This window comes from Ceratotherium simum, chromosome 37 (assembly GCF_057802395.1).
Source record: "Ceratotherium simum simum isolate JZ-2026a chromosome 37, ASM5780239v1, whole genome shotgun sequence".
NCBI lineage: Eukaryota > Metazoa > Chordata > Mammalia > Perissodactyla > Rhinocerotidae > Ceratotherium > Ceratotherium simum.
Window position 1 is genome coordinate 26,942,606 of NC_141936.1, and position 26,898 is coordinate 26,969,503.

General features: G+C 37.5%; 1 protein-coding gene across 2 annotated transcripts in view; it reads left to right on the forward strand.

Annotated features, from left to right (window-relative positions):
• The window catches only part of ERBB4 (erb-b2 receptor tyrosine kinase 4), a 1,114,653-nt gene that overhangs the window by 1,038,459 nt on the left and 49,296 nt on the right, over positions 1 to 26,898 (forward strand). For both annotated transcript variants that reach the window (XM_087424880.1, XM_087424879.1), the window contains exons 21-22: positions 23,159 to 23,314; positions 25,596 to 25,671. In XM_087424880.1, the coding sequence (XP_087281006.1) occupies positions 23,159 to 23,314; positions 25,596 to 25,671 (232 nt within the window). The remainder of the gene's footprint in view (positions 1 to 23,158; positions 23,315 to 25,595; positions 25,672 to 26,898) is intronic.

Sequence of the window (26,898 nt, forward strand, 5' to 3'; positions counted from 1 at the left end):
ATCTAATTATATATTTTTATTAAAAATGTATTACCTGAGACACAAATCAAAAATTTAATTCTGTCTTAAGCAGAAATATATTTGTTCATCTTTAAATCAGGTATAATTAGGTGTGCTTGAGTTCTGAACACATGGGTGCGAAGCTGTTTCTTAGGATGAAGGTCACTTAAAAGAAGTACAATGAGGGGCCAGCTCTGTGGCATAGTGGTTAAGTTCGGCACGCTCTGCTTCAGCGGCCCAGGTTTGATAACAGAAGTTTACTCCTGATAACGCTACATTCCCAATATCAAAAGTATCTTCTGAGTACTCACTATATCCCCAGAAATAATTTAGAAACTATTAAAATTATTTAAATTATTAAAAAATGATTCTTTCTAAACCTTGTTTTAAGATAAGAGATTTTCATCTAGCCTTAAGTAGTGTAGCGTGAGTCTAGAACACATTTTTTCATTAGCTAAGGAGAATGAAGAATTTTACTGACCTGGAAGCTTTGTAAGAGGTTGCATTTAGTTCAGTCTTGTTACTTAAATCAGGTTAATATTGCTTGGTCTGTATGCTACGTTCTGTATGTCCCTCTACCCACCCTTCCTCTTCTCTCACCACCCACTTCCCTGGCTAAGAATAGTTCTTTTTCTGCTAGACTCTGACCAAGCTCTCCTGACCACCATCCAGAAACATCTCCGTGTTCTGTACATCTTTGTCAACTCCTGTATAGTAATTTTTTCTATGTCCCTCCTCCCTTCATCCCTCATTTGTGCTCTGCCTCCCTTCATTTTCTCATGGCCCCACCTCTTGAAAGAATAGTGTAAACTTGCTCTCTCCCCATTTTCATCTCCGAGTCCCTCTCTGAACCACTACAGTCTGTCTTCTGTCCCTAACACTAAAGCAAAACTCTCATTGATAGCACTACTTACGACCTTCTGAATGCCAATTCCAATCCTAACATTATCTCCTCAGTCCTCTTCCCAGATTGACATTCTAGCATTTGACATTGCCAGTCATTCCATTTTTAACCTGTAATGTTTCCTGATTTCCATTGCCTGGCTCTTTGTTGGGCTTTCTCCCACCCTCTAACTTTGTCATCTCAGTTTTCTCCCCTGCATTTCTTCTTTTTGCCTATCGCTCACATATATTTCCTCTCTTTGGTCTCTGTAGCGGAATCTCATCCACATCCACAACTTCAACCATTCCACATATTTTGGTGACTCTCACATTCATTCATTTATTCATTCAACAAATGTTGATTGCCCACCTGGGATATGCAAGGCGCTGGTCTAAAGGGAGGAGAGTACAACATAAGTATGAGTGACAACCTGTCTGACCTCATGGTGCTTTCCTTATTGTCTGAAAAAGACAATAAACAGGTAAATAAACAATATGCTTATATATTGTTAGGGAGTCGTAACCACTGTGAAGAAAAATAAAGCAGAATAAGGATTTAGATACTTACATAGGGGAGAATGACATTTTAGTACAGACAGTTGGAGAAGGCTTCTCTGAGGAGATATTTAAGCAGAAATCTGAATACTGTAAGGTTTTACAGTATTGTCCTGCATCTATCATTATCCAGTCAGCAGCATTAACTAAAAATTTGAAGTTATCATTGACCCTTCCTCTCTCTTATGCTCCTATTCTGTCTGATAGAGCACTGTTGATATTAGCTCTTGATAAACATCCTACAAATCGATCTACTTCTCTTCATTTCTACCACCACCCTACTGCAGGCTGCCATCGTCTCTTACTCGAACTATAAAATAGCCTCTTAACTCTAGTTTTCACTTTCGTCTCCCCTCTCTAATCAGTCTTGCACACTGTAGCCAAGGAGATATTCTGAAAATGCAACCCACTCCTGCTACTCCCCAGCCTTCCCAGTTAAAACACCCCAATGACTTTCATTGCCCTTAGGATAAAAGTCAAACTCCTGAGCATGGATCCAAGATCTGCGCGTTAGCCCCTATATACCCTCTAGCCTTATCTCACACCAAGGTCCCACCTCATTATTTCTGCTCAGCCGCATTAGCTTTCTTCTAGACTTGCCAAATTCCGTAATCCCTCTAACCTCAGTTTTGCACGTAATATTCCCTAGACCTGAGGCCAAATTGCCTCAGTTACAATTCCAATTCTATTGTTTATTGTACGTCTTTGGGAAAGTTGCTTAACATTTCCATGCCTCAGTTTCATATCTGTAAAATGGAAATAATAATAGTGCATACTTCATGGGGTTGCTGTGTAAAGTGCTTACGATAGGGCTTATCACTTAACAAGTGCTAGATGAGTGTTCACCATTGTGTAAATCTTCGCAGTTATATCACAGTGCCTAGAACATAGTAGATTCTCAATAAATACTTGCTGAATGATAATGGATTCCCTAGTCAGCTGCTGAAGGCTCCTTTCTGTCTTCTTCTTAGCACACTTATATCCAGGCCTCTAACTGGGAATCAAGTTATCCTTCCTTAGCCAAAGAATACTGTAGCCAATATCTACAATATTCCTTTAGGTAATATCTCATTTTCATTAAATTAGCTTTCTTTTATTAAACTCAACTTTATGTTTTATAACTTGTCTTTAGTAATGAAGTGGGCTATGATACATGATACATATTAATTAGGGTTGAGGATATTTCTTCACAGATGGTATGTGGCCTTCTATTTCATACTCAGATTTAATCTAAATTGCATATGAACTGTGTCTGTTCAGTTTAAAATGTAGATATATACTCCTGACCTCAACAGAAAAGAACAATTAACACATTCATGAGTTAGAGCTCAATTTATAATTATATTACAGTGAATAACCATTTGCTAATTTAATAAACTCTGTGCTTTAACTGCAAATGTTAATAGATGAAAATAGTAGCTGAACTTTGGGCTGACTGTGAAATAGAAAATATTAGATTTTATAAAACAGTTAAACTCTTGAGGAAACATCTTATTTTCATACCAGTTTCAATATTCTGCTAGTAATACTATATCATCCAAAGCCTTACAGGACAAAACTGTAATAACATGAAAGTGCAATTTGTTTTTAAGGTAAATTCTGTCTGGTTATGCCAAATATTTCTGACATAAATTCAGAAATTTTATCACCAATAATTTAATTAAACATTATTTATCATACTCCATGTGTGAGGTACACTATTAGTTACTAATGGATTTAATATCGAGACATAAATAATTTTAGTTCATAAAGATGATTAAAGTTGATGCTAGAAGTGTAAGTAGAATAGTGGTTAATAAATTTATTGATTGATCTTCTTATTGGGAACATTGAAATATAATGAACACGTATACTTGAATACTGTAGTTTGCTCAAAGAGATTTTAAATATTGTAAGAGTAGAAAAGGTGCCTTTAATTTTTTTTCTTTTTCAGTCTCTCACAATTCTTAGTTCTGCATCTCTTTTAGTGAACCAACCTCTCTCTCATACTCAGAAGAAGATATATGATATATGACCACAGTGCTAACAGACCTAGTATAGATCTACATACATATTTTAAACATTTTATTAGAGTAATTTCTTGTTACAGAAAATATTTTACCTATTCTTGGGTTTAATCTTAAAAGAGTAAATGGGTGCATTTTTTTTAATTCAGTATAGTTCTACTAAAAAAAATTCTAAACTTATTGGTCCTTCAAGATGTATTTCAAGTCTCACTTTTGTTAACAAACATTGCTAATTCCTCCACTCGGAATTCGTCTTTCACCCCATGTGTGCATAGGTCTTTGCACCTCCATTATAGCATTTATCACAATCTGCATTGCATTGTCTGTGTGTGTGTGTGCTGTTGAGTGGACATGCACACACACAATTGCCCCCATCAGCTCTAGAAGATTGTGAGTGGCTGCTGGAGTATTTTACCCAAAGTTAGTTATCCTCCAAAAGTTTTTAGATTTAAACTCACCTTTTCTCACGTGGAAAATTCAGAAGAGTCTCTCTCAATGTTATGTTCAGATTTAGGTTAAAAATACTAATGATAGCAATAAGGCCAAACAAATATATGCTATGAGGCTTCTCCTCACTTACCAACCCCCAGCCACATTCCCATGTAACATACATACTAAATGAAGTGGTTAGTTTTGAGACTGTGATGTAAACATTCTACTAATCACTTACGTCAAATGTTGAATTATGGGGGCCAGCCCCAGTGGCCTAGTGGTTAAGTTTGATGTGCTCTGCTTTGGTAGCTCAGATATGGGTTCTGGGCATGGACCTACACCATTTTCCAGTGGCCATGCTGTGGCAGCGACCCACATACAAAAAATAGAGGAAGATTGGCATGGATGGAAAAGTTGAATTTTGTTTCTGAGTAAATCTTATGTTTTAAGGTTTGAATAGCTTGAATCTTCTATTACAGACAATTTTTTACGTGCAGTCATGATATGCAGAAGCAGCAATAAGTTTGGTTGGAGTGCAGTAAAAAAAAATTCTAATAAATCCTAATGGATATGGAGCTGTTTTATAACAATGTTGGTCTTGAATGTAGGCTTCATGTGTTTCCAAATAGTTGAAATTAATATATAGTTCCAAGCAGCCTCTTTGTGACTAAATTCAAAGAAAGCACGATTGTATTTTAACAGACTTTAATTTTTTTGCCAAAAATATGGTATTTCTACCAGAATATTGAAGTAAACTACTTCATTTTATTTTCATGTCTTTGCATACGATTGTATTTACAGTGCCATTATCCACAAAAGCCTTCCATAGAGTATTTTTTTTCTTCTAATTAAAACAGTGGGACCTAATGACAGGCTAGGGAAGCTTGCTGTTTTTGTAATAATGAATTGGACTATTTGAATGGGTAAAAAATGTTAATACAGTGATTGTTTCAGACTGAGCTAAGTCTTGTCATAAAAGATAAAAGTATTAAATTTGCATTAGGTGTTTTTTGTTTTGTTTTTTAAACAGTTTTATTTATTTATTTATTTATTTTGTGAGGAAGATCAGCCCTGAGCTAACATACATGCTAATCCTCCTCATTTTGCTGAGGAAGACTGGTTCTGAGCTAACATCTATTGCCAATCCTCCTCCTTTTTTTTCACCCCCAAAGCCCCAGTAGATAGTTGTATGTCATAGTTGTGCATCCTTCTAGTTGCCGTATGTGGGACGCAGCCTCAGCATGGCCGGAGAAGCGGTGCGTCGGTGCGCCCCTGGGATCCAAACCCGGGCCACCAGTAGCGGAGTACGCGTACTTAACCACTAAGCCACGGGGCCGGCCCGCATTAGATGTTTTTAAAATGAAACTGAATACTGTGAAGCCATATAAAGGTAGTCCAACTTTGCCAAACATTATTACAATTGTAGAAGAATATAGAAGTTATGATTCAAATAAATTCACTCTGACAGCAAAATAAACCCATTGATTTTTGTAACCCAAGGTCACCGTTTTCATTAAATCCATTTATTCAGTTCCTTGGCTAGTGTGTGTTGTTTCATTGTACTACTCTGTCAGTAGTTTATAGAGGGTTTATAATTTTCTTAAAGTCAGGACCTATTATCTAAACATTGTATATTGTAACATGGGAAAAATCCTCACTTGTTTAAAAAATATGTGATAGTTAAAATTAAATTCTACAGGAGACGTGGATCATTTGTAACTAAAAATGTGTGTGGGGGGGTGTTATTGGAAGCCAAATTGTTAAAATAAGTCAAATAGTGAAAAATTACTTGTTCATCTGATAAAAAAGGTACTCTTTCTTATTCAGCCTCATTGTTTTAGAATATACATCTTTGCCTGATGCTATATAATTGTAGTCTGATAATTTTGGGTTTTGATTCTAAACTTAAAATAGAGTTTTAAAAATAGAATTCTTGAGAAAGTGATTTTATTTTTTAAATGTTTAGATAGGAAGAAATATTTTGTCACCTATGTGTTTGTTGGTGATAGGAAGACAGGTTTTGAAGAAGAAGTCAACTCTAAAGTGCATGCTGATATCCAAAATTATTCTGAATTTATAGGAGTTTTTCTAACATTTGTGCATTTTTACAAAGTTGTTTTGTTTGTCCTGATCTCTGCCTTCCTGTCTCACTTACCTGTTTGTACCCTTCCCTGGATGAACCCAAATATCCAGTTACTCTGTTTGCCTGCTTCTGAGGACAATAAAATACTCAAGCCAGTTAACGAAATTACAAGCTTATGATTTCTACCTTCTATTGGCCCTCGATAGTTTTTGACAATCTTTACCCTGTTCTCCTGTGAGCTTGTTTCTCTTTCTCCATGGACACCCACTTTTCTGGTGCACAGACTGAAATCTGACAATGTTCCTTCTTTGGGCCTCTTCACATTTCCTTTCATTCTCAGCATATGTTTCTGTCCCCTAATTTCCTGAGAAAAATAACGATACTAGGACATGAACTCCCACACTGTTGCTCTCTTCCAGCTCCCAGGTTTTCCTTCATTGCTGCTTCAGAGAAAGCAGTGTCTTTCCTGCTTTACAAAGCCCACCTTTGTACCTGCACTTTTGATCCCATCCCAGCTGGAGCATTTCTCCAGTCGTTTCTTCTCATCCTGTGTCATCAGTCTCTCCCGACTCCCTGGCTCCTCTCAGGCATCCTATAAACTTACCAATTCTCCATGGGCGGTAGATAAACAACCCCAAATTTGTCTCCCCTTCCTAAAGTGATTGCCTATTTATTCATTTACTTTAAAAAAGAGCATAATTTTTTGTTGACCACTGTTTCTCTAATCCTTGCTCACCCCCGAGTCCACTGCAAGCTAATGGCTTTCTCCAACGTCACCAATTGCTGTGGACTAGATTATGTCTCCCCAAAATTTATATCTTTTTTTTTTTTTTTTTTGGTGAGGAAGATCAACACTGAGCTAACATCTGCCAATCCTCCTCTTTTTGCTGAGGAAGACTGGTCCTGAGCTAACATCTGTGCCCTTCTTCCTCCACTTTATGTGGGACGCCGCCACAGCATGGCCTGACAAGCAGCGCGTTGGTGCGCGCCCGGGATCCAAACCCAGGACGCCAGCAGTGGAGTGTGCACACTTAACCACTACGGCATGGGCAAGCCCCCCAAAATTTATATCTTAAATCCCTAATCCCCACTGTGATGGAATTTAGAAGCGGGAGGTAATTAGGTTTAGATAAAACCATGAAGATGGAATTACTGCCTTTACAAGAAGAGATACCAGAGAGCTCGCTTCCTCTCTCTCTCTGCCATGAGGGCATGGTGAGAAACTGGCCATCTGCAAGCCAGAAAGAGGGCCCTCCCTGGGGAACTGAATTTGCTGGCACTTGGTCTTGGACTTCCCAGCCTCCAGAACCATGAGAAATAAATTCCTATTGTTTAAACCATCCGGTGTGTGGTATTATGTTATGGCAGCCAGGGCTGAGTGAGACAGATTTTGGACTGATAATGGGGTGTTGCTGTAACAAATATCTAAACGTGGGAGAGCAGCTTTGGAACTGGGTAATGGGTAGAGTCTGGAAGAGTTTTGAGGTGCATGCTACGAATATGGATGTTAAGTGTGATTCTGGTGAGGTCTCAGATGATATGAGGAATGTTATTGGAAACTGGAGGAAAAGCGATCCTTGTTATAAAGTGGCAAGGAACTTGGTGAATTGTGTTCTTGTTCTAGTGTTTGTGGAAGGTAGAACTTGTGAGCAATTAGATTGAGTATTTAGCTGAGAGGATTTCTAAGCGAAATGTTGAAGGAGGGGCTTCGTTCTTCCTGACTGCTTATAATGAAACGTGAAAGGAGGGAAATGAATTGAAGAAGACATTGTTAAGAAAAAAAGGAAAAAACCTGAAGATTTGGAAAATTCTCAGCCTATCTATATTGCAAAAAAATGGAAAACGTGTTCTGAAGAGAACACCAAGGATATAGCTGGACTATTACTCGGTAAAGAGTTTATGGGATTATATGAGCAGAAGCGCTGCCAGTTTGAGCTAAAGGGAATGAACACAGGACAAAAAGGAGGAAGGCTGTTGGACTCCTTGGGTAGGTCCTCAGAATGATGGAGATATTTGGCTGCGAACCTGCACTGTTCTTTAAGGGGAGGAAAAAATGTCCCCAAAGGCAATTCAGAGATTACCCGGGCCACTGTCTTGGTTTCAACAGGCCAGATGGCCTCTCTCCAAAGCCGCGGAGCCAGGACTGCCCTGCGGGGCTGAAGGGCATGGGACAGGAGCCCTGCCCAGCTCTGCTGAGGAGGCAGGACCTTCACCACAATAAGTCCTGAAGGCAGAGTGTTGAACCAAAGAAGATTATTCTTGGGCCTTAAGATTCAATGGAATGCACCTTTCTAGGTTTTGCACTTGCTTAAGACTCATCACCCTTTTCTTCTTCCCTGTTTCTCTCTTTTGGAATGGGAATATCTATCCTACACCTTTCCCCCACTGTATTTTGGTAGCAGATAACTTGTCTGGTTTCACAGGTTAACAGCTGAAGAGAAATTTTGCCTCAGGATGAATCATACCTCAAGTCTCACCCATATCTGATTTAAATGATGTTTAGACTTTAGAGTTGATGCTGGAACAAGATAAGATTTTTCGGGCTGTTGATTTTGCAGGCAAGAAGGACGTGAGTTTTGAAAGGCCAGGAGTCCAATGGTATTTTTTGTGGTGGTCTGAGATGACTAACACACCAGTGTTTCCCTTTCCAAACTCAGGGTCTCTGTTCAGTTATCCTTTTGGACCACTCTATTGACACTGTCACTAGTTTCACCTTTCTGAAATTCCCTCTTGTTTCCTCTACACCTCCACAATACCACTCTCTCCTTCTCCTGTGAATCTGATCATTACTTCTAGTCACTTTTGCTGGTTTCCTTTTCTGTTACCCACTCTTTTAACAATGATGTTTTTCCTGAGTTTGACCTGGAAACATTTTACATTCCCTCACTCTGTCTTATGGCTTTATCATCATGGATAAGCTCCCATCTCTATCTTCTGCTCTCAACCTAAAATTAATTCTCCAAGTTACTGTCTTTGTCAAACCCTAAACCATTGCTATCTGAGCTAGGATTATAGTATCCTAATCAATCTCCTTGATTCTTTCTAATCTTCTTTACTCTTGTCTATTCTTCACACAACTGCCAAATCTGATCATGTCGATTTGTTTCATCAAAACTTTCAGTGACTCCTTTGCACATCATATTAGGTAGCTACAATTACATTAGACACTTAATTGTGGCACTTCTAGCCCTTGTCAACTTCTGTCCCATCCTCACAGAACTTCTTGTATTTTTTTCCAGACAAACGGTTACCTCTTAGGACCATGTGTTTTTTTAAATGCTTTTTATCCTGTCTAGAATACTCTTACTGTGTTATACCCAAAAGTTTGAATATCTATATTTCATTCAATACCAAGCTTAAATTCTAGCTTTATTGTAAGACTTCTGTAATCAGCACAGAAAGTGTTATATTCCCCTTTTTCTCTCTTTTCAGAACACCTCCTCTATGTTTTCTTTTGTGTCCATGAGTCTCTCTCACACCAGACTCTGAGTAGTTTAAAGGAAACACGATATCATCTTTATATGTACAACAATTAGTAGAGTGCCTAACAGTACATAATAGCTGTTGTTCTATAGATGACTGTTGAGAGAAATAAAGAAACTTTCTTTATTCTTTACAACTATATGTAGGGTAAATTATGTTCACAATGTATATTGTACACACAAAAAGCCAGAAAAGGGTCAAGAGAAAATATATAATGCTTGGTCTTTCTTCCTGTTCTTTTAAGTAGCTGATAATGTAATGGATTATGCATATATATATATACAGATATCAATTAGCCTTGATTTTCATATATAATGAGTTCATAAAAGAGGCAAAAGTAAAAATCTTAAATGTAAACAATATATTTACATATTATAATTGGGATTCAATGATAGGTAACTTAAGAGTATCGTATATTATCTAATTTTTCTTACCGTTACTCGTTACGTGCAGTGATGGATTTACAGCTTTTTCTGCTTGTATTTCAATTTTGCTCTATTTAAAATTAATATATAGTCATTCAGCTTAAGTTCAATAAATGTACAGTAGAGGCTAAAGATATGCTAATTTTAGTATCCTTAATGATTTCTCTCTGTCTCAATTTTATTGATGTCATAAGAACACTTTGCTTATCATTTTCATTTTCTACCCTATTTTCTTTTGAACATTGAGGTGACTTATCATTCAGAAATGAAAGTGTACAAGCATAAGACACAGTTTTGCTGTAATTAAACTTTTGTATGAAAGACAGCAATACCAAGACATGTGGTTGTTGGTTGATAGACCATCTTTGGGATTTGAAGTATTAAAGTATGAGAAATGTCAGAGAAAATTATAAGTTGTTTGAAAGTTGAAATTTTGGAAAGCAAGAATCTGTAATGCAAAGTGCTGGACAAAGAGGGCAATAATGATAATTAAAATGTTGAGTGTTTACTATTGACCAGGCACTGTTCTAAGAGTTTTACACATACTAGCTCCTTTAATTCTCCTAATGACCTTATGAGAAGGGTGCTTTATTATCCCCATTTGATAGATGAAGATACTGGCAAACTGAGAAACTAACTAACGTGGCTAAGGTCACACAGTTAGCTGCATTCACTGAGTGGTTGAGCTAATATTGAAGCCTGGGAGTCTTGTTCCAGAGCTAACACTATCATTGTACTCCACTCTCTCGACTGTCAAAGATGAGCGGAAATGGGCTGAGAATGGCCCTTCAGAACATGGTTTGTGTGGTGTGTATTTTCAACTTTCTTCCATGTGAGGTATTAACTGAATAAATCTGTGAACTGGAGAGGGGCGCAAATGAAGAGGGCAGCTTTCAAATTCCATTTTGGCAGTGTGTGTGAGGAACACCCTGATTTCCCTAACTTTGCAGAAAAACAGATAGTATTTAGCACAAAAACCCGAAGTTTTCTGGAAGTTACAATATTCATGAAGCAATTTGCAATATATATGCAAGTAAGCCTGAAAATGAGCAGATGTTTAATATCTAAAAAAAAAGAACAAAAGGACGTATAATAGAAATCCTCACTAACAATACAAAATTACTTCTAACAGTATTAAACATTTATTGCCCTTTTTCTGCTTCCTTTACTTTTAATTGTTAGGAAACTATATGTTTGTGAGTATATTTGTTATTGCTGGAAGTGCCTTCTCTCCTAACCTGGTGATTCAAAGACAATAGAAAGAGTATGGATGAATAGATGGAGTAGGGAAAGGAGGAAATCCATTAATCGTCTGCTGTTTATTGACTGTCTAAAGTGTGATGGAATTGGTAGATGTGGGGAGGGTCAAACTGAGCTATGTCATCTCAACAGGAGCAGACCATTCACAGCTCTAGGCAGTTAGCAACCCATAACGGTTTGGAGCAAAAGAATGAAAGGGGTCAGATTCAATCTGTAACTTTTAGGATGTGAGCAAGACAAAACATAGCTTTCTACTTCCATCACCCACTTTGGTGTTTAATTATCTTAAAAATAGTTTTATAAACTAATCAGATTAGTAGCTGAGGGCTCAACTGAGAATCAGATGTATTTGAGCTTTTTCTCCTCTTCACCTGAAATAGATAACGTTGGGTAATGTACTCTATAGTATCAAGCTTGAGCATAGAGGATGCAGCCTAATTTATAAATACAGGTATGTGTTCTTTCTGCTATATAAAGCAACTTTGATTTAGCCATACACAGAAAGTTGTTTTAAAACAGTGCTTGATAATCTCAGGATTTAGTTTTAGATAGATAGATAGGTAGACAGATAGATTGAGATAGATAAGGAAAAGGGAACATTTTGAGGTCATATAATTGAGCGACACAATCTACTTGGGACTGAGGAAAATGACATCAAATTTGGGATCTAAGAGAGTGTTAGGTTTAACCAACTCTGTCTGAAGCAGGGTAGGAGGAGTGTAGCAGTGTATGGTGAGGGGGTGTTCCAGGTAAAGGGAATAGTAAGTGTAAAGACGAAAGAGCGAAGAGAATTTTCAGGTTGGCTTGGGCCATAGAGTTCCAGCTGAGGAATTCCAAGAAAATAAGCTAGAATGACAAGCGGAGTCAAGTTGCTTGAGGACTTTTTCCTGCTATAAAAGAGAAGAGGTGGTACAGTGCACGCAGGTGACAGCATGTTTGCACGTGCACACGTGTGTTGGGGGGTAATAGAAAGATGAGGACATGATGGAAAGTGCATGGGGTCAGAGAGAGGAGAATTATGCAACGGGATGTGTCCATCTTCCATGTCTACCTCTTGGACTAGGTCTGACCCTTTCTAGAGTCATGAGCTAAATTTACTGAAGAAGTTTTTAAGGGGACTGTTTGAGACTAGGGTCTCAAAAATAGCTATTAATACAATTGGGGGCAAAATATGGCACAGCATGAAGAAGTGGGTAGAGCACTTCCCTCTGGCTGTGTGGAAGACAGCAGGGCTCTGACAGGGTGAGGACGATGGAAGGGCATCATTCACTATCCTGAATGATCATAAGCTGCCACTTCAGAAGCACCTAGAGATAGGAGCCCTAGCAAAGACATCAGCATTTCCACAGGAGCTCCAGCTGCGAGTTTAGTGGCTGCAGGTATCAGTGAAGATCCCTGAGAAAAAGAACCAAAAAAGTATTCCTGAACATCTGTGAGGCTCCCTGGGGAACCCCAGAAACATCTGGAAAGGCTTCTACAGGGCAACTAGTTACAGATGCTCTGCAAGCAGGTTGGGCCAAGAAACAGTGACTTTTGTGTTATTACTATGACATCATATGTATCCTGAAGCCCATGATGACAGCAGAAACTCAGATGACAACTTCTTGCCCATCTAAACAGAGATAGACCATCCTCATTTCATAGTTATGTGGTGATATCTGATCCTTCTGTGGAGAGGTTGGGCTGGAAAATAAGCCAAGGTATAATATGGGAATCTCTTTCTCTTATGTCCTTGTGCTGGACTAGGAACAAAGCCCTAGAATTCTGTCAGAGGGAGAGTGCAAGGGTTGAAACAAAGGAAAAGCATCAAAATGGGCTTCCAAATCAATGGATAGGGATTGAGAGGAAAACTGGAAGCTATGGTTCAGATCCCTTTGAGGATTTTGAGGAGGAAGGAACCTGATCTAGAGGAGCATGGGTCCCTGCAGGTAGCTTGGAAGTAGCTGGGTTACTGTCAGAGGGGAGTTTGTGGGTACCTCCACGGTGAGTTTTAAGTGTGCTGGGTAAGCATTTGCATAGGTGGACCAGGTCTATTGGCATCCGAATAAGAGAGAGGCAGAATTGAATTGAATGACATATTATATGTGGATACCAGATTGGCTCAAATCACATGAGATCTTTTAGTGTTCTAGGAATTTCACGTTTTTTCGTGGGAAGATACTTATTTAAAAATACTCAGCAGTTATAACTAAACCAAACCTAAACTCAGCAGTTATAACTAAACTTACTCATAAATGAATAAACCACATTTAAGAAAATAAGTTATTGAAATTCTTTAGTTATGTATGATGGCAGAAGTTTTGCTTTGTCATAAGGATACCTCATACAAATTGATATAATTATCTTAAGAAGGAAAATTGTATATACGTTTTCCCACCCACTGGACTTTATGGTTTTCAACAGTAGCATGCAACTCAGTGAAACTAGAGAATATTAGCAATGATCTCTTTCTGCTCAATTGTAACTAAGGTGTCAGACATTCAACCTCCTCCCTGTAGAGTCTGACTGTGTTTGCACAGTGTGTATGCTCAGAGAAAGGCTCAGCTTCTATCTGTTAATCTAGAGGTTGCTGTATTAATAGGTTGCACACTTCATTGATTTTTAATTAATTTCTAAAGGGACATAGAGGATAACTAGTCCAGCCCACAGACATCTCTGTGTTCATTGCAATCTAGGTCTTTATTGATCAGCTGCCTAAGGAGCAGAAGTAATCCATTTTAAGAACACTTCTCTGAGAGTGTGGACACTACAAGATTCACCCCTCCCTCTGGCATCTTATTGGCAAGAGGTCAGCGAGAGGGGAAAACTGTAGCATGTTTAGTGTTCTCTTGATGCAGGCAGGTAAGCTTTATACCTGCAATTTATTTGGTAGGAAAGCAGTGGCTTCTTACACATGCTTTTTAACTTGTTTATTTTATTATTATTATCGTGTTGTTTCTTTAAGAGAAGTTTTGAGTCTCAAGGAAGGCTGTCCTGCAAATTCTTCCAATGGAGATTCCCAAAAGCATGTGAAGGTTGGGACATGAAATTTCTGCAGCAATGTTTGAATAAAATGTAGGGAACAAGAAGAAAAAATTCTGTTCTCCCTGCTAGCCTCAGGAATCTGTCAATGGTGTCCTCATTCACTCCCCTTGATATTCTAATATCACTCTCTGGAGTTTGACCTAAGTGTTGTAGGGTCTGTTTTCCTCCATCCCATCACAAATATTGTAGACTTAAATTTCCCCCACCTACACTGCAAAGAAAAATTGCTACTGCCTGGACTGCCTTTCAAAATTTTGGTCTTGTCGTTCATTTAATCCAACCACAAACGTGTTTTGAGTGCCAGTTACATGCCAGGCAACCGTCAGATTGTTGAAGACACATCCTTGAATTCACAAATGTTGGTTTGGAAAGTGCCTCCAGAGATACCATCATACGAGAACCCGGTAAACTAAAGAAGTTTGTTTACAAGTTTTAAATATTTATTACGTACAAGAGTTTTCTCTTTATTGAATTCTTAGAGCACTCATTATCTATATAACAATCATTCAGTTATATACACTATCTTTTGTTAGTTTCATATGTGGTTTTATCATCTATTGACTATCATTTTACGTATATGGTCAGAGAGGGTGAAGGCTACGATCGTTGCCTCCTGAGTCAGCTACCTGCAGTCAGATCTTGGGTATTCTGAGCTTCATCATGCACTAGCTATTACCCTTGGGCAAATTATTTTACTTCTCTGTGCATCAGTTTCCTCATCTTAAAATGGGAATAATAGTGTAGATCTCATTGGGTTCTTGTGAGTTCCCATATACAGAGAACTTAAAACAGTCCCCTGGCACAGAGTGCCTAAATAAATGTTGACTATTTTATATGCAAACATATAATGATAACATATGCAATTATATTTTGTCTTCCACATATGATTTCAGTGTTCTCAATTAACAAGAAAGCTCTCCATGTTGTGTTTTCTACAGTGACTGTTACTATTATTGTTTGTCCAGGTTCTCCTACACTAAAATTAGTACTGAATAGCAAATTATTTATATTGTTAAGCAGATTTATAGCATTTTACAAAGTGTTAATGTTCAGTTCAGTCTTATTCATAGTGTCAAAGAGATGGAAGGAAGTTTGGTGCCCATCAATAGGGGAATAGATAATAAATTGACAATATAAGCCTGTGTTATACATGTTATATGTCTGTGAGTTCGAGTGTATAATTTAATGCAACAATGAGAAGCAATAAACTGAATTATGTATAGCAACATGTTTGAGTCTATTAAAAGCTTAACGAGTAAAACATGACCTTATTTAACACCCAATACTATTTATGTATGAGAAATAACAGCAAACACTTTTTAAAAATGTAGGTAAAAATAAATAAATATATGGATGATGGATTGGAAGAATAGGCATTACAATGCTATTATGGATATTTATACAGCTAGAAGAATGGGATTGGGGTGTAAGATAGAAGGGAACAATGATAATAGCATTCATGAATTATGGAGTATAGTTAGCTCAAAATTATGTGTACTCGGATCCCACAAGAGAGCAAAGAAAAAATTCACACAGGCTGTCTTAGGCTGGCTCCCAGAAAACAGTCTCTGGGACAGATTGGTGAATGTTGTAAAGAACAACACCTATAAGGCAGTGAAAAAGCAGGGTTAGGCAGAGGAAAAAGTTGGACTATGATGAAATCGCAACAGAGGTTTCATCTGATCCTATGGGCTTCCCCTGGAGCTAGAATAGCTTTTTGTAATTGTCCAAGGGGGCATGGCCTTTGTAACTCTGCATTGACAAATTGCTGGATGTGGGCTGTCTCCTGTGAGAGGGCGAAACCCCTGGCAAAGCAGCTCCCTTTGTGGTCGGGTTGGGGGTGTCAATACCTCAAACCTAATGCCCTGAGATGGGAGCCATCAGCATCCAACACTCCCAGAGGCTGAGTATGAGTGTTTTAGTCCTGAAGAGGCTTCTGGGCAGCACATCACAGCATCCATGACATGCATGTATGTATGCACACACACACACACTCAAATATGTTATTGGGACTGTTTTTGGAAAACATATTTTAAATAGCAACAAATAAATGCTATCATCACACATTGTTAAAAAGACAGAAATTCAGTTGTCCTCAATATTTCAAAATGTCTTTAAGAACTGCAACCCCACCAAGTCTCTTGAAGATCATAGGTGCAATTGGAAGATGTGAGAATGAACCTTGAGTGTGAACTCTGGGCCAGTCTAGGACAGACACATGAATCTGCTTCCCTTCCTCTGAGCAGAATACTAGGAAGAACATCCTGGGACAAATAGAATGAGAAACAAAGGCTACAACACCTATCAGTGCTGAGTCACCAATAGGTGTTTCAGTTGACTGCCTTTTCTTTCTCTTACAGTGCTCGAATTATATTTTTAATAAAAGGGATGAATTTGAGGTTATTTATTTATTTAGCAAACACATGGTATCTTAGAACATTGAATGTTCTAGGTGTTTTATAAACATTAAGGCATTGAATCCTCAAGATAATCCTCAAGGTAGATGCTATTAACCCCATTTAATGGATAAGGAGAGTGAAACACATGAATTGACCAAGGTTGCTCAGGTAGTAAGTAGCCAGGGTTTATTTCTAGAGTCAGTCATCTTGAACAATCGATGCACTAAACTGACTTTTAGTAAAACACATTCATGGCTCTCACTAACCATTTGAAGGGAGGTATCTACTTTATCTCTTTCTTTACGGTTCTCTGTGTCTATTATTGGCCCACAATTTAATATTTTAGATAGCTCTATTTTACAGTTCCATCTATCATGGAATAAAAATTTAAAGCTAGAGGACACCTCAGAGATCATTTAGACCAATCTGTCACCTTTATAGGAGAAGAGAAAAGAGTACCTATTGTGATAAACCGAGTGAGCAGCATGCCCGGGACTTCTGTCTCGTAACACTCAGTTTTGTGTTCTTTCTACTCTGCCATGAACCAGCTTTTGCTCGTTGAAAAGACTTCTCAGTTGATTCAATTACAGAGCCCCCTTCGTTTGCCTTCATGCACTACTTGGATCAAGTCAGTTACTTCATTCAAAAATGTGCCTTTCTTCCCTTGAACATGCTCCTATCTTTTGCCCTAGCAGTGGAGAGCATTACAGTTAGATTTTTTTCTCAGGGATAGAATTGCTTTTAGAAGGAAAGTTAGAAAAGAGGAGCAATTTCCATCTGAAACTAGCTTTCCTGCAGCTTCCTGTTATTAAGAAAGTTTCAGGTTATTAGAATGAAAACAGAAGAAAATGTACTCTTGCTAACTCCAGAGATTAATGCCAGTGAGAGCTGACAGCAGCTTGAAATTTTTAGCTCTGCACACGTGTTTGATGAAATTGTCGCCCGGCCTGTATATGGGAAGCAAATATTTATCGTCAGAAATAGTCTGGTCTCTCTTGACTTCCGTTAGCTTTCTGCAGCTGAGCAGAATACATTTTCACATTGGATTAAAACATAATAACAGTGCATTTTTTGCTAGACAGTTGTGACTCAAATATAAGAATGAAAAGAAGGTCATTGCTAGGTGTTCGTCAATACCAATATTTTAAAATTAAGTCAGTCACTGATTTTTTTCCATAGGGCAGTTTATGAGTCAATTCTAACCAGAGATTAAAACTTTAAATTCGATGGTAATAAAATTATCCTTGGATTTTGTATTAAAGTACACTTAAGAGAGTCAAGAGTGAAATTTGACTTTCCCTAGCTAGTTTGTATTATTGACACACGTTTTAAGGGATATGAGCAAAACAGAAAATAAGTAAGCATTCTTTGAAACTCATTAGGGCATACAGAGGAAGTATGAAAAATTTCAAAATTCTGAATGGTTCAGGTAATGGTAAATTCTGAATAGTTTGGGTAAAATCAGACTTGTGGCACCTGGATCAAGAAGTAGACAAATGCCCCTAAAACACGTCTACCAAAAAGTCCCCTAGGTGCTGAGTGATAAAAAGCAGATATTTTGGTACAGCAAATCTACTATTTTATTCATCTATGGAAAACATTCTGCAGCATTGAAAACTTTTTGACCTATCTTGTTCATGATCTTTATCTTCACTAAATTTCTGAATCTATGATATGTTTATGAAGGGCATCAAATCTTTTAATAGAGTCACTAATTTTTCCTTCTGCTTGTAAGACAGCATTCTCAGGTGAATCATTACTAAAATAATACTTCAAACAGTAATTATTCTGAAATTTGTCTCCACGCATTAATCATGGTGGGTAGGTTATGGGTATGTGTACCACCCTTTGCAAACATTTATTGAAATCCACCCTGATATATGAGCTGAGGTTCACAGATTTTCTGAAATGGGCAATTCAAGTTAATGAGGGAAAGTGATTTCTTGTGCATACTAGGACTGTTGACGTCTGTCTGTGGAACAATCATGAAAGCTTGCATATTCTGCACTTACTCCATGCCAGTTACTATTTAAGTGTTTTACATACGTTAACCTATTTAACCATCACAACAACTGTGGGATATGTACTGTTATGGACACTATAGAGAGGAGGAAAGTGAGCAACATGGAGGCTAAATAACTTGCCAGAGTCCCACAGATAGAACATGGCGGAGCTGGGGTTCCATCCAGGCAATGGACTCCGGAATCTTCCCTCAAACACACTCCACCATCCTGCATACCCTGTGGCCAAAGCAAGAATTGAGTTTCCAATTTACACAGTTCAAATTTCTGCTAAATTATAAAACAGTCTATAATTTAGCTAAATTTTAAGTATTAATACAAGCAAATCAATCACCTGCATTATGCCCTGAAATTCACAGAAACATCTAATAATATTTTTTTTCCTGCAAAATCACTAGGATCTTTTAAAGCCATATGACTTCACTATGTACATTAATTTCTGCATGCCCACGAAAGCCTGTGACCCATCAAGAGAGGGGGTAGGCTTAGATGCGCAGACTTCAGAGTCCCACAGCGAGGGATCAGATCCCAATTCTACCACGCCTTAGATAGACGGCTTGGAGCAAGTAACTTGACCTCACTTGGTTTTCTCATATTTAAAATGGGATTAAAACAGTATGCATCTCATAAGATTAAGTTAACCTACCAGTGTGGAAGCATTTAGTTTAATGCCCACCATGTTCTGAGCACTCAGCCAATGGTAGCTGTGGTGCTTGTTGTTGTTGGTATTTCCAAAATGTGCTCCACCTGAGCCCTCATGGCAAGGACATGGGAGTTTCTACAGGGCAGAGTAAGAAGTCTCTTCTCAACCAATGCAGCATCCCTCTATCATAATGAATGGCCCTTCTTTCACCATCTTCAAATTTCAAGGGGGGGGCCGGCCCTGTGGCTTAGCGGTTAAGTGCGCGGGCTCCGCTGCTGGTGGCCCGGGTTCGGATCCCTGGCGCGCACCAACGCACTGCTTCTCCAGCCACGCTGAGGCCGTGTCCCACATACAGTGACTAGAATGATGTGCAGCTATGACATACAACTATCTACTGGGGCTTTGGGGAAAAAAAAAAGGGGAGGATTGGCGATGGATGTTAGCTCAGGGCTGATCTTCCTCACACACACAAAAAAAATTTCAAGGGGCTTCATCCAGTTTGTTTTTGTCACTGCTATTTCTAATAACTGTCTACCTCCTTATTTGCATCACACTCTGATTTAAGGAGTGATTTTATTTTGAAGGAGTCTAGCAGAGAATGTGACTCTGATGAGATCGTCTGGAAAGAAAATCCTACCTGAATGACTGTGATGTGGAGAAACCTATTGTGAGCAATCCACACACAATTCAAGACTAATTCATAATGTGAAAGTAGGACTTAAGGTGGCAGTTAGAATTAATGATTTGAAAGTGTGCATCTGTACAAGGATGTTTCATACTTACAAAGCGACGATACAAATGTGTTTTGATGGTTTGGTAATGATATAGATACTTCTGTTTTTATTTCTTTTCATTGTGGTCAGGTGGGTGGGGGAAACTGCATTGAGATTATCGTCTGGTTTCCTAAATTGAATTCTCATTATTTTTAAGAAAATACTTTTTCTGGACAACTAGTGTTGAGATTCAGGATAGTCTATTACCTGCTGAGGCTTTGTGTATAAAATATCAAAGAACTTTTGGAGTTTTTGAAGTTTCGCTTGTAATGTAGAATTCGTCATTAGAGTCTTAAGTTTTGTGGTGAATATTTAGTTCCATATCGGTTTATTACTATTCCTGCACATGTTTAAGAAATACATACGTATTTACATTAGGATGATAGTTAGTTAAAGGAATCATTATCCACCTAAATTACAAAAGTCAAAAAACAGAATAAGTCTCAATTTTTCTCTTCTTTTCATTATTCAGTCAACTACCAAGGATGGTTATTTTATTTTATAAATTTATCTTGAAATTATCCTCTCCTTAATATTCTTTATGGCCTAGTTTAGTTGAAGATTCATGCACTCATGAGTGTAGGAGCTGGATGAGTATCATAAATGATAAAAGCAGAACTCCTGGAAAGTAATAGTGAGTGGTGGAATCCTGGCAAACTGGAGACCATATGCTCTCAATGGGGTAGAGTCAGTAATCAGATAAAGAGGATGTTTGAAACTTGTCCAGTGTTGGGGCCAAAAAAAAAAATATATGAATAATGGTTGCAGATCGTGGACTGCAGATTTGCAACCTTTATTTTACACTCTCATCAGTTTTCTTCTGTATTGTGGCAGTGGCTCCTGACTTCAGCTATATTTGTGTCCAATGCATCCTCTATACTGGCACCAGGTGATGTTTCCAAGACGCCAACAATGATTGTGCCACTTTCCTTTTTCAAACAACTACTGCACCACCACACTGAGTACTGCATAAAACGCAAAGCCCACATTCTCTACCATGACATATAAGAGGTCCTTCTTGGATCTAGCCTTGTCTTATTTTTTCAGTCTCCCCACTCGCCACATCTCTCCCTTATCCACACAGCTTCAGAAATACAGAATTACACACCTTCATCCAAGTATGCTGTGTTGTTGAGGCCCCTATTCTTGTCCTCTGTAACTGCAATTTTATCCTCACCTTGTCCAAGTGGTGGACACCACTCCAACCTTACTTAGGCCTCAGTTCCTCTCTGAAGGCTCCCCTTTCATGCACACTTGCTAGGCTGTACTACAAATGGTCTTCAAAATACAGCTCTCCTTAAATGCTTGCGTGCATCACACCAATCCGTTCAAGTCTGCATTCCATATCTGCCCACTTTATTAATTGGCCTCTGTCTTCCTCTAATTCCCAGACCATCTCTCTTTTCTGCCTCTCTTGTGTCTAGCACAGTGCCTGTACATAGTGTGCATTCTTTAATTGTGAATCTGAATAGTAACTTGTGGCCAACACGCTTTCCATCTTTCCATATTCTGCTATGAAGGTGGTAAGAAAGAGAATGATGAATGTGTTCTGTGGACATTTCTTAAAGGGACAAAATTATTGAAAATACTTTATCTCCAAGGCAATAAGTCTATTTTTTTGATCCTTAAAGTTATATAAGGGCTATATGTTTTCAGATTCACTTTGTTCTAGGAATTTCCACTTTGGCGTAATCAAACAGAAAGTACTATTTAGGAAAGAGGGCAAAACCCCCGTAAATCCCAGTTGTGGGTTGACTTCAGAAAACACTAATACATATGGTGTCACCCAACTGCTGACTGATCAGCCCATATCAGGCAGTATCTCCACTGCTTGGGTTTAATGGGCGTTTATACAGCGTTTGGCTCACGATGTTGTGTCAAGCAATCTTCTATCTACACTACACCAGGTATACGGTTCATAATTTTTGACCTGTGTGATTTATGTGTCTGTTTTCCAAAGCTTTTGTTTTGATATCAGAAACCATAAATCCTTCAAAGTCCTGCAGTTGTAGTGTTAACTGCCAACGGCATTGATTTGCAATTGGTGTGAGAGTATGCTTCAACTCTTTTACAATAATTCTGATTTGTTTTTGAACGACAACTTTTTTTACCACTGAAATCCTCAGATGTAGAATTTTCTCTAACTTTTCAATAAAAATAGGTTCACTTGAAATGTGAACCCTAATCTAAGGGTTGAAATGTGTTCACCCTAATCTAGGCCTCTGAGTTCATTTCCTGGGTTTTACGTCAACCTTTTAGTTAAGGCTAGTGTTTGATAACTCTTATTAGTTTCCCTACTGCTGGAGTACAATCAATAATTATTGCTTCTATGGATTATTTTTTTTAATTTGTGTAGATTCTAGTGTAGATGTTAGTCATACATAGATAACACATATACATATACATACGTGCATGTGTGTATTGGGGGCAGAGCCAGCTATATCTCTGTTGGCAATCAGCAATACCTTTTATTTTTAATTACCCTATGTATTTTATGAAGAAAAACACATTAAAGGCTAATTTGAGAGTCATTATAAACTATGTAATTTCACATGTGGGTTCTTACAATGACTACAAATGTCATCAAAACCATTTTTTAAATTATAGGCTTTTAATGCCCCTAGAGTATGCTTCATTTTTTGCATAATTAATAAGAATAATATAATTCTTCAACCTTGATAGAATCTATGATGGTGATTTTGGCACATTAAACCTTCATATGAAATACCTTTTAAAATTGTGGATAGGCGTATTTGTTTGGAGTGGGTGTGTAGGGGGAGGATGATACGAAGCAGAAGTTATTGAGAAGAAAACCATTAGGAATATGTGGGTCAGTCCAAGTAGATGTTAGCTTATCTGCTAAGACATGTGCACAGCTCACTGATGAAAGCATTTGCAAAAGAATATCAAGTCTCTGGAAAAAATGATCTAACATCTCGCTCGTGTGCAGGTAATTCATTCTTCTTTATAGGGCTTTAGGGGGAAAAGGCCAAAAACTATTTGTCGTTTACTTTTTTATCCCAGGTTTTCCCTAATTTTGAAAATATTCCAAGATTCTGACTTCACTTAGAGGAATCAAGCACTTCCAACTGAGTGCTAAGAAACTCCTTTTTAGACAACAGAAGAGCCTAGGCATTGACTGACTAGCATCGGGAAACTTGCTGTTTTTCAGGGAATGATGTACTTGGAAGAAAGACGGCTCGTTCATCGGGACTTGGCAGCCCGTAATGTCTTAGTGAAATCTCCAAACCATGTGAAAATCACAGATTTTGGACTAGCCAGACTCTTGGAAGGAGATGAAAAAGAGTATAATGCTGATGGAGGAAAGGTGGGTATCTTTTTCGGAGCAATATTGCTGGAAAATATTGTATGATATCCTTTTATCTCCTTACATGTTATAGGAAGAAACTAACAAGCCTGAGGTTTAAGAAATAATAAAATCCCAATTCTACCATTTGCCTTATCTCCCTCCCAGGTTAAAATATATATATATAGAATATATTACCAACTTTCCTTTCTCGAAAGTAGCTAAAATAAGACAAGGTGTGTCTGGACCCATTTGGTCCCTTATGTCAGGTCCAGTGTTGGGAAGTGGGTGGATCTTTAGGAACTCTAGAAATTACACTTCAATCCAAGACCATAGAAATTGTTTCATTGATCCTAAGAACATAGGACTAACTATTACAAAGAGATACAATTTCTCTCTCATAGACTAGGGAGAAGCTTGGCTACTACCAAGAACCATAACTCATTGCAAAGATGATCATCCTGTTTAACCTCTAATCCTCCCAGACCCGATACAACAGATTTTTTTTACTTGGCTCTATTTTTTTTAGTTTTTATCATAGTGTATGATTTACCAGTTTATTTATTATCTGACCGTTTCCGCTAGAATGTAAGCTGCTATATCCCAGAGATATGAACAGTGCCACTGGCTCTTCTCCCTTGTCTGACTCTCCTGTGTTCCTGCCTCTCTCACCCACCATATGATCTCAGTCTATGCCTTAGTTCCAGCTCTTGTCTTTCCTCATTAACCCACTATTCAGCGTGTCATTTTCAGCTAACCAACGAGGATATCTCCACTCCATGTGGAGGTCCCTCTAGCTTGTGGGGAGACTTAGATCAGAAAAGGCCAAATGAAAGAAGCAAATGCAACCTGAACCTATGGTGACCCATAAGCTTATGCTAACAAAAGAATTTATTCATGTGTCATATAAATATGTTTATGATGTGCCTTATTCATATGGGCCATCCAAATGTATATTACAAATATTTTGCGATGATAGGTTTCCAAATGCTTATCATTGATTTTTACCCTAAACTCTTATATAACTATATATATTCAAATGTTATCAGAAGGCAAAGGAACACAAAATGTATTTTCTAAAAAACTTAGTTTTGTAGTATTATCTGGCTTTTCCTTGATTTTATTAGCCTATTTTTCCTGTTTACTACCAAAACGCAGCAGTTTGAGACCACAGCTTTGAAATTCACTACAAGATTGCACAGAAGTACAAGTCTATAAATCACATGACTTCACTTGTCTTGAGAACATACAGCTGTAAGATTTGTCTAAAGCAAGATTCATTACAGCTTTAAATGCCTAGTAACCATTAAGTCTTTATCAAGCCACCTGTGATTTAAACGTACTCCTTTAACACAATGTCCGTAGTCCATAAAGTCAGCTAACTCCTTGCCCATAGGGAAATTACTTTCAATGTGTCTCTGTTCCCTTTCACTGAATACCATGATTCTGTCTTAGAGTTACCTTGGTGTCACCTTGGTGAACAGCCAATCTCATGATTTCAAAGGGCTATTTAGTTTTAAGCTTTCAACTGCAAAGTAGAAGTGTTTATCTTTATTCCATAGAATCTAGTTATATTCCCAGCTCTATAATGCTGCCCTTTGTGGTTGAAGCTTATTCTGCTGACCCATCATCAGCAGGCTGTGAGTTGAGTTGTTTTTCTTGTAGTGATGATGAATTTGTACTGATCCTCTCACATTCTTTCATATAATTCCTGTTTTGAAAATGGTACATATTTTCGATACTAGCTGACCAAGACCAGGGAGGTCATTTGTGGCTGGGGAACAAAGCAAGGCTAACTTGGGAATTCATTAATCTAGGCATTTTAGTGACCAAAGTATATGAGAGGAGAAGAGAGGGGGCAAGTATAGAAAGAGTCTATTTTACCAGAGGCTTGAAATTTGTCCAAGGGTGAAAGGGATAACAGAAAATGTAAAGAATCTCATTTTTTGGGAAAAGATAAGTACATGGTTAGATGTTTAGAATTGATATTGTAAGTCATAATATTAGCTAGTAACTTAATTTCAACATTAAGAATATAGAAAGTGATACTTGTTTTATTTTTCATTGTTTATGAAGCTTTTATAAAATCTATATATCTTTAGGTTAATTCACTTTATAAATTTTAAATATTCAATTCATATGTTCCCTGTATTTAAAAACAACATTTTTATATTTATATTTATATATATACATATAGTCAAAAAATACAATTGAGGTGAATCCAGAGACTCACATTTAGGAAACAAATATAGAAATGACTTTTCATGTAACTATAAAACTTTCACTTCTTATTTCTCTATAGATGCCAATTAAATGGATGGCTCTGGAGTGTATACACTATAGAAAATTCACCCATCAGAGTGACGTTTGGAGCTATGGTAAATAAATCCTCCTTGTGAATTAAGGATTTGAAGTCAAAAATAAATATATTAGGTTCATGTAAAATATCTTAAGCCAAATTATTTTATTGTATTGGAAATACCTGTTTATAAACCTTGTTTCCTAAAGAGATTAACTCTTTTCTCTTCCATTAAAATAACCTGAAACTCTAAGTAGTATTGTTACCTACCTTTCTTGTTATTTCTTGGTTCTCTAAAATGTAATATATAAACATCTCTATTGAGTTGTATACCATAACCTTTGAGTGGTAGAAAGTTGTCTTGATAATTTTGACAGAAAAAAAAATTAGTTTGGGGACAATTTCATAGAATCTCATAGCCTTAATTTTCAACAACTTGCTGAAAACCTAACTCTAAATGCAATGAAAGTTTGGGAATTTCTGTTCTATAGTAAGAAAATGGAGATTATTGTTATAACAAAGAACAACTACTAAAAGCGGTAGATGAGAGCAATAAATGTGAGGGAGACATAAGAGACAAGACTGCTATTTGCAGCTTTCATTTTAATTTACAAACTAGTTTTGGAGTAAACAGATGTATTATAGAGTGAATAATATGAACTGGAAAAGGGTGATTTTAAAAATTAGAACATTTATTTAACCGCATTTAACTCAATTGCTGAGATGAGCTCCTTAACATGTGTCTGGCTATTTACAACTTAAGTCCATCCAGGTGTTAGTAAGAATGAATTAACACCTTTTCCAAGTTTAAATATACTATATAAAGCTACCATTTCTTATAAATAAAAAGCACAGTGTCTATTTCAATGAAAAGGTGGTGGTGGGGCTTAAATCACGGTACAATTTATTCTGCTCAAATTTGACCTTAGTTTTATGGTTTTGTTTTTATTTTTAGAAAAAGGAATTAAGCCATTCAATCACTAAAGAATGTACACCACTTATCTAGAAAAGCATAAATTGTCTTTTAAAACAATTGAGACATTTCTGTGAAGTGATTTTCCCCCCGCACGTGTATGCCACAGGAGGTGCTAACATTTCCATGAAGGCCTCACATATTCTACTCAGCTTAGAAGTAGAAAGTGTTGTGTTTGAGATTGAGACAAGTGCAGAGGAATGCTTGACAAAACTTAGCTGTTAAACTGTTAGGACTAAATAGAAAAACTATATAAAAATGTCTATATATGATAGATTTATATATGTTATGCATTAGCAGGTAGATAAGCATTTGTATATTATTTTATATAGA